The sequence below is a fragment of the Ruditapes philippinarum genome, unplaced genomic scaffold, assembly GCF_026571515.1.
Source record: "Ruditapes philippinarum isolate M1 unplaced genomic scaffold, ASM2657151v2 ctg438_1_1_1_1, whole genome shotgun sequence".
Classification (NCBI taxonomy): Eukaryota; Metazoa; Mollusca; class Bivalvia; order Venerida; family Veneridae; genus Ruditapes; species Ruditapes philippinarum.
The window spans coordinates 127790-140182 of NW_026865993.1; the positions used below are offsets into that span (position 1 = coordinate 127790).

Sequence of the window (12393 nt, forward strand, 5' to 3'; positions counted from 1 at the left end):
TCATTTCTGAAAATGCCATAGCTTGCACTGCTTGAAACTGATATTTTTAAAGGAATCGGGTGGATTCTGGAGTATGCTGCACCTTTATGAAGATTGCCCATATTGGTATAATTTAGGTGTGATTTTGGCTGGGTGGGGGTAAATATAAATTGCTGTCAGTCATTTTTTGAAGGAGCAATGCATGCAAACTATTATTTTCTTAAATGTATGTCATATATCATTGAATAATGCTGTGCAATTGGTTATCTGCCTGTGAAACAGATTTTGAAATATTTGGAATCGTGTTTCTGGTCACACTGAAATACAAAATTTTTCATTTTTAGGTCCCCTGCCCCCTAAGAATTTTCCCGGAGAGCAGGGGGTGGTGGGGGTAGGGTGGCACCCTTATTTGGCCCTAGTGCTACATTGTATAGAAGAAGAAAGCCCTGTGGTATAAAATCTGGTCAGACTGCACAAATGTGCTGCTAGATTGATCAGATTTTATTCTTGTGGCATACCATTATAGGTAAAATCATTGTTGTGGTTTGCATTCAAATATTAAATAAATAACCAATGTAATAAAATAAACAATACTTTTTATGTATTTCATGTAATATCCAAGCCAAGCTGATGGGAACAGTTCCAGGGTTATAAATACATAGTCTCCATTTGCCATGCCATTTTGGTAGGCTGCCCATAAGAATTCTCGGAAAATTCTGTCATAGCAGAAGAAAATAAACACTGAAAAACAGAATAAAGACAAACAAATTTGAATAGATTATTTAAAATTTAGACCTTTCATAATAATAATAATAAAATATAATAATAATAATGATAACAAACACTTTATTTCATGAAGGTAACATATCAAGACACACATATCTTATTTACAATACAGTATGGCCTTCAATTAATTAAGATAAAGAAATTCACAAATATGAACACACATATAAATAACATAGACAACAAGCATTCAAATTGACAGACACATGCATACATCAGATTCATTTAAATTGTATATAAAGTAAATAATTCTTCATATTTCTTTAGACGAAGACTCTTTAATATATGAAGGTAAGTTATTCCATACTTGCATAGCATTATTTCTAAAAGTTCTTTTAACATATTTTGTATTAGATCTTATATGTATTATGTTTCTTTTTGTAGTTGATCTAAGTGTATATGTTTCATTTTTTTCGAGAACACTATGATATCTGAAATAATTAGGAAGGAGTCAATCCTTGTATAGATTTAAATACTAATAATACTGACATACCCAGTCCAATTATGCTATTTCATAGAATATCAGTATTAAAACACTAAAATTGAGCTGCTGGAAGTATAGTAAGTTAAGGTTACAAATGTGGGGACCCAGGGGGCATGATATGAACAACTTGACAGTCATTGAATTTAAGATTTTGAATTTACTGGCCTGATTTCCAGTTTTGAATTTATTCTACTATATATTTAACTAAATTTTCTTAAAATTTACACTGGCCCGAACTAATTTTCACTGGCTACTGGTCGAAGACTGACTTGATATAGAAGCACTATTAACTTAAGCAATGTTATGTTTAAAATAAAAGCCTCTTTGTCTTTATTTTTGATCTGTTCATCAATGTCTTTTAAGATTTTTGCCAATTTACAAATGTTTGTAAAGGGCTGCGAAATGAGCGTTTCTGTAGAGTCTCATTAAAACCTTGACTGAATAGGAGATGTCATTTAAAGTTTACCTTTATTTTCAACTCTTACAGTAGAGATCTTACTGTACATACAAATAAGCAAATGTATGTACCAACAAGCCTGAAGGCGGGGCCATTATTTTAACCCCTGGGCTATAATTTGAACAAACTTTGTAGAGGCTTTATAGTTGATATTTCATGCCAAATATCTAAGCTCTTGCCTTTATGGTTCTAAAGGATATGATCTTTAAAGATTTTTATTTATACAAATTGTAACATACATGTATAAGGTAAACTCATGACCCCCAGGGCAGGGCTAATTTTGACTCTAGGATTATAATTTGAATAAACTTGGTAGTGGTCAATTATAAAAACTTTCATGCCATATATTAAGCTCTTGTCTTGATGGTTTCAAAGGAGATGTTTTTTTTAACTTCAGTTATAATAGGGACCAGGATTATAGCAAACCTCCGGTTTTAAGGAACAAATTATATCAGCCCCAATTTTGCCCTCCCTTATTTCATATAAAAGCATACGGTTATAGCAAACACGGTTATAAGGAATTATCGCTTATAAGGAACTCATTTCTTAACCCCAAATTATATAAAAGTACAGAAAAGTACACTTTTTTTTAACAAACTCCAATATATCAGCTATCCATTAATATTCAACTTTTGTTTCATTGGTATGGATTAAAAGTCGGCCAAATGTACCATTTATTGATGTAACAAGGACACGACTTCACTACACCTATGAAAATGAATTTGTATAGCAGTACCGAATAGTTTTCTATTTACTTATAGGATATTTTTAGTATGAGTTTTTGTCACCAAGATAAAACGGTCATTCTTTTTATTCTATCAATTTTTTATATAATAGTTTTACCTGACAAGTAAAATAATTATGACCATTTATCGGTTTTCAACATTATCATGCATGCTTGCAAGCATAATCCTTTGAAAACTCAAACGTGGGTTTGATTGAAATGAAAAGAAATCTGTATCTTTCATAAGCAAAAATGACCCTTAAGATATAATAGAATATTCAATATAAAAGGAAGGAAAAATCGAAAATCTTGTATATTCTTAATCATAAGCACTGAGTTTAGAAACAAAATATGATATTTTATGCTCTTTAAAATGGCAGACAATGGTAAACAATCAGTTTGTTATTTGTAAATCTGTCCGCTATACAAACTCCTGATGCAAGGAACTAATTCGCTATATGCTTACATTTAGGAACAGATTTTGAATGTCCAATGAGTTTGTTATAAGCAGAGTTTACTGTATATATAAGCTATTTTTGAACAAGCTTGGTAAAGTCCCACTGGATCATGTTTTATGCCAAATATGTATAATAATGTTTTAAAGGTGATACTATATAGAGGATATTTGTTTGTTTTGCATGTAAGATTGAAATATAATTCACTGAGTGAACACCAGATGCAATATTTTCACAAGTGGCAAAGCCAAGAGTGAAAATTCAATAGCTTGTGTTCAGAATGAGATATATTTCAATCTTATATGTAAAACAATTTTTTTTCTTTTTATTTCATGCTTTTTAAGTGATTTTTAGTATTTTTTACTGATTTTGCCACATAATGTCGCGCTCTCCTTTGTGACGTCATCACATCATGACGTCACATCATCAATTTTGAAATATAGTTCTGTTAAATTTCTCTAACTTTGTTACATTTTTAAAATAATGTATGGTGACATTAACTTTCTTTTCCTAAAGAAGCAAAATTAACATATGACGGCATTTATTTCTGCCTGTTATTTCATTTAGTTATGATTTTCTTTTCATCTACATTCAGATAAAGTCTGGCTTGTAACAATGAGTGAAAATTATATTTTATAAATTTCACTAGTGGTTTATCAGAATATAATCATCTGATATATTACAATAAAACACTGGAAAGCATGAAATAAAAACATATAAGGAAAACCCATGACCCCCTTAGGCCTTAAAACCAGGGCAAGGCCAATTTTGACCCCAGGGCTATCATTTAAATAAGCATGGTAAAGTCCTACTGGATGATGTTTCATTCCAAATAAGTATATGCTGTAAAGGAGATATTTAAAGAATTAACTAAAAACATATGGTATAAGGAAAACCCATGGCCCCCTTAAGCGGGGCCAATTTTGACCCCATGGCTATTATTTGAACAGTTTAGTAGAGGCCAGATATATCAGTTTTTGCCATTATAGTTTCAGAGGTGATTATTTTTATAGTTTTTTTTATGCTGTTGTCATGGCAGTCAGAGTTTTAACCTGTAATGTTCATTTTATAAAAAGAGTGGATCAGTCTATTTATATTTCAGACAGATTTATATCTTACCCATAACATTTTCAAGTACCAATTGTTGTTCAATCTCTATTACAACAGTCAATCTTATGAAATATGTAGTCAATTCAGCTCAACTTGATAGTGAAAGCATGAGTCACTTGAATTTCAGATAGTCAAACTTTTCAGTTAAGTTAATAAATGTGCTAATTTTAGCTAAAAGTAATTAAATATTGCTAATAAGAGCCTTGTAATGATAATTTGTGTCCCGTTAGCTTAAACAAGTAAAAAAGTTCTAAATAATATTTTGGATAGAAAAAATGATGTAATTATTATTTAGTTTATATATCACCTCTTGAGTAGAATTTAGCTTCTTGAAGAATAGCACTGTACTGTGAAGTTGTGTCCATTTTATTGCCATCAAATGTTATTTCATACGGTCTAGCAAAATCCTCACTGTGGTCTCGGAGATCTTTTACGAGATTCGAACCTGCTATTTTGAATATTGTGAGCGGATAGTCATATATCACAGTGGAGTGTTTCCATTTGTAAGTTTTCATAATAGCCGCTATAGAATCTGAAAAAAAAGACTTAGCTATTGATAGGCAGTGATTTTTTTTCCAATTTTCAAAACAACCTGTGGCTTTCTGAAGGGGAAAGTATAGCACGATAAATCAGAAAATGGGAAATCAAATTCCAACAACCGAGAATGGAATTTACCCACACATTTATAAAATTTCCAATTAAAATTCAATTTAACATGCATGGTACATAACAGAGGCTGTTGGGACAGCTTTCTGTTTTCTAGCTGATATAATAAATCAGATGCTGTTAAGAAATGGTTTTGGTGAAGAAGTGCACATGGCATTTCAGGGGAAAATATAAGCTTTTTTAGGGGAAAATATACCTATTTTGAGCTAGGGGAAACAGCTTTTATTCGGTTTTAAAATACAGAAGAAAAAAAATCACTGATATGATATGATTGAATAGCGTTTATTGTTGAAACTTTGTGTTGAATGATAATGAAGTCTGCATGTTAAATGATAATCTTTGTGTTCATAATATCAAGTAACACAGCATCGTCTTTGTTACAGTCTTTATGTGAATACCATTCTAAATTGAACAATTTTTTAGCTCTAGTTTTACACATAAAAAACTCAAAATCTTCCAACAAAGAGATAAATTATAATAATTACGACATAATACTACCATGGTAACGCAATTTTGTTATAATAACTATACATTTTGTTACAGTAGCATCCGATTCTATGAGTAAAGTCATATACCTGAGAGTTTTCCAATATTGTATGATAATATTGTTAATGTCTCGTACATATCATCATTATATGTGTTCCTGACTACAAGATCACCAACACCTGTAACAATAGGTAGCCCCAAATATTCCGCCAACCGGGCAGCACCAGTGATTGACTCTGAACAACCTGGGCCAATCACCGCATCAACATTATGATCATAGTACAGTTCAGCAAGGTGGCCTGAAAAATAGTGGAGTAATTTTCTGACATACTTAGTAGAATTAGACTTTTGTTGAAGACCCACAGTTACGACTTGAAGTAAAGATTCAAAGTAATTAAAAAAATAAACATGGTATTGATATAAAGTATAAGCAAAAAAGAAATAAAGCATAAAACATTCTTGTATTTTATTAAAAAACAACAACAACATACCAACAGACTTTTCCAATGGGCATTGTCCAAGGTAAGCGTGATATTGATAGTTAAGCTCAACATCATATTTAGTCTTTGCTGCAATCTTTGCCACCTCAATAGCAGGTCCTACCCTCCTCAAATCCCATGGCCAATCAACTTCCTGCATTAACAATACGCCAACTTTCACTGTAATTGTATTGGCCAGTTCTCCATTGTGGAAACATCCAACCAGTAAAATCAATAATATGGTCTGTGAAAATCCCATCTTCACTGAAACAAAATGTCTTCGTGTACAAAATAATAATAATAATAATAATGATAATTATTATTATTATTATCATTATGTCTTTATTTAACGAGAGAACTCTTTTGAACAACATATCCATGTATCATACAATCTTCAATGTGGCCCTAAAAAATGAACAATATAAATTTAACGTATATATTCAAAGTTATGGCTATCTTATGATTTTTATTTTAGAGTTTGTCGGGACTTAACTCCTTTGATACCACAAATGCAATTTCAAAGAAACTTTACATAATTGCTGTCAAGTACTTGCGCATATAAAACAAGTTTTCTTCTTGAATGATTTACTTAGAGTTATCACCCTTTAAATTATTTGTATTGTTGAAAAGTTTTGTATACTGCTAATGCAATTTTAGTGAAAATTAACCCGATATTTAAATGGGGTTTCCGCATGAATTATTTTTGTCAGAGTTATGGCCCCTTAAATTAAATTTATTGTTTTGAAGTTTTGTCCGGACTACTTCTGTTACTAATACTCAAGCAATTTGAGTGAAACTTTACAGGACTATATTACGTAGAAAAAAAACAGTCTTGAAAATAAAATAAAAATAATAAAAGAAAAGCCTCCAATATAAGACAAAAGAATGGACCTGATCATCCATGAAGGATGCTAAATTAAATGGTCTAGCATTGATACTCCTACACAAATGTCACTAGACTAAAATGAGATTTTAAAGTTATTGGATTCTCCTGGAAACAGAAGAATTGCCTTGGTCTTTATGAAACTGTTAACCTAGCTAATAGATAAATTAAATAAAATGTATTTCAAGACTTGCAAAGAAACATAAATTTTACTTGTTTGTTATCCAGAATATTCTATAATAAATCGGATGGTATAATGATGATTAGATTCAGAATGACAAAAATTTGCTTCTATCAAAAAACATGTCTCCCTACGCCATTAACAAGCAAACACAAAATTCACTGTTGAAATGCCCAAATACGGGGAACATACATTTATGTTTCTTACTTTATTGGGAAACATACTCTTTATTTTTTGGGAAAAAAATCACTGACAGAGCTTATGTTTCTTTTAAGAAAAAAGACATTACATATATATTGTTTCTCTGACAAAGGATTAGCCAGTCTGGTTTTTATGGCAATTTGATTTACAAACTTCGTAAGATTATGGGTCATGGTAATTTTCCTGCTGTTTTTACTAAAATCATTAAACGTTTTATTGGACAGTACGCTTTCCTCTTTGGATTACATCTGACAGACCTACTTTACATTTAGAATCAAAGGATATTTATAGATTATTGTAAGGCTATTCTGCTTATGGTTTTACAATTTACAAAAGGTATTTATTTTATACACATGTACCCACAGATAACAAACTATTTTTAATATTCTATAAGGGCTATATACTAAAATTATAGTGTATAGCCCATATAGAACATTATAAATAGGTTGTTTTAAGTAATTATAGTGTATTGTCCATATACAACATTAAAAAAGGTTTGTTTCAAGTACCTGTGCATGTACCAGGTCATTATCAGAAAAGAGATGAGTTTCGTATTTCTGAAAATTACCTTAAAAATAATTCTTGCCATTAACTGACGTGAATGTCATCAAATTATGCACTTATATAATAATGACCTGTATGTTGTATTATCATGATCTGGTATACATCTTAAAGGCTGTCTTAAAATTAAAAATTTGAGTTTTCCCAGTGGTGGAAGGATGGCACCTTCTGCATTCTTTTCAATCAATGTCTTTTCTTTTCTATGACATTCAACAGAGACAGAATTATAATTATAAAATAAGCAGATATTCCTCTGTTGCAAGGTTCTGGCAAAATATGAATGGTTAAAAGCAGGAACCAGAACTGCCACTGTCATGGGGTGAATACCCCTGCATACCACTTTGACAGAATCAACAGTGGCCATTTAGGGCTCAAGGTCAACCTCCCTGACAAATCTGAGGTCACTAAGCCAGTGCTTAGTTATGTGTTCTGTTAACATACTTCAAATGTAAAAATGTCAAAATCAATACACTGCAAACAGGCATTCTTAAGCATTTGAGCAGACAAGCTTATTATCCCCCGCCTAAAATTTTAGGCGGAGAATATAGAAATAGTCTCCGTCCGTCCGTCCATCCCTCTGTCCGTTCGTCCGTCCTTCCGTCCGACATTTTTGTCCGGAGCATATCTCTTAAAGTATTTGAGTTATCAACTTGAAACTTCATAGGTGGATAGACCTCATTGAGGAGGAGTGCAGTGCACAAGAATGATAACTCTACCTTGCATGATTTTTGAGTTATTGCCCTTTTTTATTTTTCAAAATTGATTTTTGTCCAGAGCATAACTCCAAAAGCCTATGAGATATTAACATGAAACTTCATAGGTGCATAGATCTCACTCAGGAGGTGTGCAGTGCACATGAATGATAACTCTACCTTTCATAATTTTTGAGTTATTGCCCTTTGTTATTTTTCATACCTAATTTTTCACAGGAGTGGAGCATAACTCAAAAAGTGTTTTGAGATATCAACATGAAATGTCATAGGTGGATAGATCTTATTGAGGAGGAATGTTATATGTGGATAGACCTCATTGAGGAGGAGTGCAGTGCACAAGAATGATAACTCTACCTTGCATGATTTTTGAGTTATTGCCCTTTGTTATTTTTCAAAATTGATTTTTGTCCAGAGCATAACTCCAAAAGCCTATGAGATATTAACATGAAACTTCATAAGTGCATAGATCTCACTCAGGAGGTGTGCAGTGCACATGAATGATAACTCTACCTTTCATAATTTTTGAGTTATTGCCCTTTGTTATTTTTCATACCTAATTTTTCACCTGAGTGGAGCATAACTCAAAAAGTGTTTGAGATATCAACATGAAATGTCATAGGTAGATAGATCTTATTGAGGAGGAATGTTATATGTGATTAGACCTCATTGAGGAGGAGTGCAGTGCACAAGAATGATAACTCTACCTTGCATGATTTTTGAGTCATTGCCCTTTGTTATTTTTCAAAATTGATTTTTGTCCAGAGCATAACTCCAAAAGCCTATGAGATATTAACATGAAACTTCATAAGTGCATAGATCTCACTCAGGAGGTGTGCAGTGCACATGAATGATAACTCTACCTTTCATAATTTTTGAGTTATTGCCCTTTGTTATTTTTCATACCTAATTTTTCACCTGAGTGGAGCATAACTCAAAAAGTGTTTGAGATATCAACATGAAATGTCATAGGTAGATAGATCTTATTGAGGAGGAATGTTATATGTGATTAGACCTCATTGAGGAGGAGTGCAGTGCACAAGAATGATAACTCTACCTTGCATGATTTTTGAGTCATTGCCCTTTGTTATTTTTCAAAATTGATTTTTGTCCAGAGCATAACTCCAAAAGCCTATGAGATATTAACATGAAACTTCATAGGTGCATAGATCTCACTCAGGAGGTGTGCAGTGCACATGAATGATAACTCTACCTTTCATAATTTTTGAGTTATTGCCCTTTGTTATTTTTCATACCTAATTTTTCACATGAGTGGAGCATAACTCAAAAAGTGTTTGAGACATCAACATGAAATGTCATATGTGGATAGATCTTATTGAGGAGGAATGTTGTGCGCAAGAATGATAACTCTTCCCTATACAATTTTTGAGTTATTGCCCTTTGTTTTTTTACATGCTATTTTGTCCAGAGCTTTTCTCAAAAAGTATTTGAGGTATCAACTTGAAACTTCAAAGGTGGATGGATCTCATTGAGGAGGAGTGCAGTGCTTAAGAATGATAACTCTACCTTTCATAATTTTTGAGATATTGCCCTTTGTTATTTTTCAAAATTAATTTTTGTCCAGAGCATTACTCAAAAAGCCTTTGAGATATCAAAATGAAACTTCATAGGTGCATAGATCTCCCTCAGGAGGTGTGCACAGCACAAGAATGATAACTCTACCTTTTATAATTTTTGAGTTATTGCCCTTTGTTATTTTTCATACTTAATATTTCAATTCAATTTTTTTCTCAAAAAGTATTTGAGGTATCAACTTGAAACTTCATAGGTGGATAGATTTTACTGAGGAGGGATGCAGCACACAAGAATGATAACCTACCCTGCATTATTTTTCAGTTAATGCCCTTTGTTATTTTCAGCCATCAGTATTCACATAGGTTTCAAATCTGTAATCACTATAGCCATCAGTTTTCATTACCAAAAGACCTCTTAAAATGAAATTATTCTGTTCTACTACATATACATTCTTCCAATGAGCAAACACATTCGGCGGGGGATGGCCATGTTGACATGGCTCTTGTTATAGTAAAAATCCCTGTGACCTTGACCTTTGGCACAGTCACCTAAAAATCAATAGGGGTCATCTACTAGTCATGTAAACAACCTCAAAACCAAATATGAAGACTGTTGACCAAAGCATTCTCAATCAATTGAGTGGACACAGTGTTTTTTCCTCTACTTTGGGAATGGTGATGGTATCAGACTGATTGGGAAAAAATGCGTTATTTTGACTTAAATTGGGAAAAAAAATTATGCATTTTTCAGCTACAAAAAAGATAAGTCATCATGAATAAAGATAGCTAACAGCCTCAACTGTCCTGGTAAAACTATTGAGTGGTGATTTATATGAATATGTTGGATTTAAATGATTTCAGAGAAATCACCTGGCCTTGTGGAAATTTTGAACAGCCATTTTGGGAATTTCAACATTGGAAATTGGGAATTTTAATGTCTATTTTCTATTGGCAACAGTACCATTTTAGGGTAGCAGTTATATAAAGAAGAATACACTGGGACAAGCTTTATTTAGTCAAGGTCCCTGTGACCTTGACGGTGCTTGACCGTTAATTTAGTGACTTCAAAATCAATAGGGGTCACCTTATAGTCATGCTCACACAACCTCAAAACCAGATATGAAGACTGTGGGTCAAAGGTTTCTAAAGTTATTGGGCAGATAAACTTTTTGAAGTCAAGGTCCCTGTGACCTTGACCTTTGACCCAGTGACCTCAAAAACAATAGGGGTCATCTACTAATTACTGCTAACCTCCATGCCAAATATGAAGACTGTGGGTCAAAGAACTCTAGTTATTGGGCAGACAAGCTTTTTAAGTCAAGTCCCTGTGACCTTAACCTTTGACTTGGTGACCTCAAAATCAAATGTCAATACATAAATGCCATGTTCTAATCATGACTAACCTCCATGCCAAATATGAAGATTTTGGGTAAAAGGAATCTTAAGTTATTGGGCAGACAAGCTTTTTTAGTCGAGGCCCCTGTGACTATGACCTTTGACCAAGTGACCTCAAATTCAATAGGGGTCCTATACACCCCCCCCCCCCCTCGTTTTTCATAACTTTTTTCTTACCTATATGGTAGATATTTAAGACAAAATAATAGATCTATATTCAAAAATTTAAATATTAGAAAATTTCCTAATCCGATACATTGCCATTTCCAGCACACGCCCATTGTTTAGGTGAAATTGTCCGCTAGTTGTTATTTTAACTAAGATCATTGACTTTACTTAAATCTTGGTCAGGCAAAAAGTTTTTTAAACATCGCCATTTTGAGAATATTTCAAGAGAAGATAGCAAACAGTGACTAAATAATTAAATCACACAAACCTAGATTTAAGCCTATAGAACTACCATCGTTTAAATAAACACGAAAACAGCGTCAACTTCGATACGAACTTTGCCTCTACACTTCACTTCAGCACAAGACATATCTTTCAGGATTTTCAAGGAATTGATGACGTCATGAATGGATATTACGTAAAATCAAAGTGAACTAGTCCCCTGAATTACCTGCCCCTTCATGTAAGTACGCGGGGACTAGACTATGCGTGAACTAGTTTCAAGATGACAAGATGACCAGGGACATTTTTATGGTGTTCCGTAATTTAGGGCCATAGTCTCTAAAAGAAGAAATTTGAATGCGAAAAGTCGAAAACGCGTTAGTGATGATGACGAACAATCGATGACGAATACACGAAAAGTTACGGTGGCACAAAGGCGACATGTGCATGTATGTGTGCTTTTATTCATCTCGTGCGCACGAGATACTAGATTCATGTCGTGACCACGTGTTACTAAGTCATGGCCACGAGATAATTAAGTCGTGGGAACGAGATACTATGTCGTGGCAAGAGTTACTTAGTCGTGGCAACGAGAAAGTTAAAATAGATAAATTAAGTCGTGGGAACGAGATGGTATGTCGTGGCCACGAGTTATTAAGTTGTGGCCAGGAGTTACTAACTCGTGGCCAGAAGATAGCTAAGTCGTGGGAACGAGATGGTATGCCATGGCAACCGAACTAAAAAAAACTTAAAATATTTCTTCTTAAAAAAAACCCCAAAGAACTTCGATATTTGGCAAGAAACATCCTCTAGTTAGTGTCTACCAAGTTTGTTTCAATCAAACCCATGTGTCAAAATTGGCCCCGTCCCGGGGGTTATTGATTTTCTTTATATGTAGAATAATTAAATGAAAT

At 33.1% G+C, this 12393-nt stretch overlaps 1 protein-coding gene across 1 annotated transcript in view; it reads right to left on the minus strand.

Moving 5' to 3' along the window:
* Positions 1-11679, minus strand: part of LOC132730949 (atrial natriuretic peptide receptor 1-like) — a 42103-nt gene extending 30424 nt beyond the window's left edge. Inside the window, exons 1-5 of the mRNA XM_060717033.1 lie at positions 11526-11679; positions 5636-5887; positions 5234-5443; positions 4300-4524; positions 574-720 (exon numbers count right to left, since the gene is read on the minus strand). Of these exons, the coding sequence (XP_060573016.1) occupies positions 574-720; positions 4300-4524; positions 5234-5443; positions 5636-5882 (829 nt within the window). The 5' untranslated portion in view covers positions 5883-5887; positions 11526-11679. The remainder of the gene's footprint in view (positions 1-573; positions 721-4299; positions 4525-5233; positions 5444-5635; positions 5888-11525) is intronic.
* Between the last annotated feature and the right edge of the window lie 714 nt (positions 11680-12393).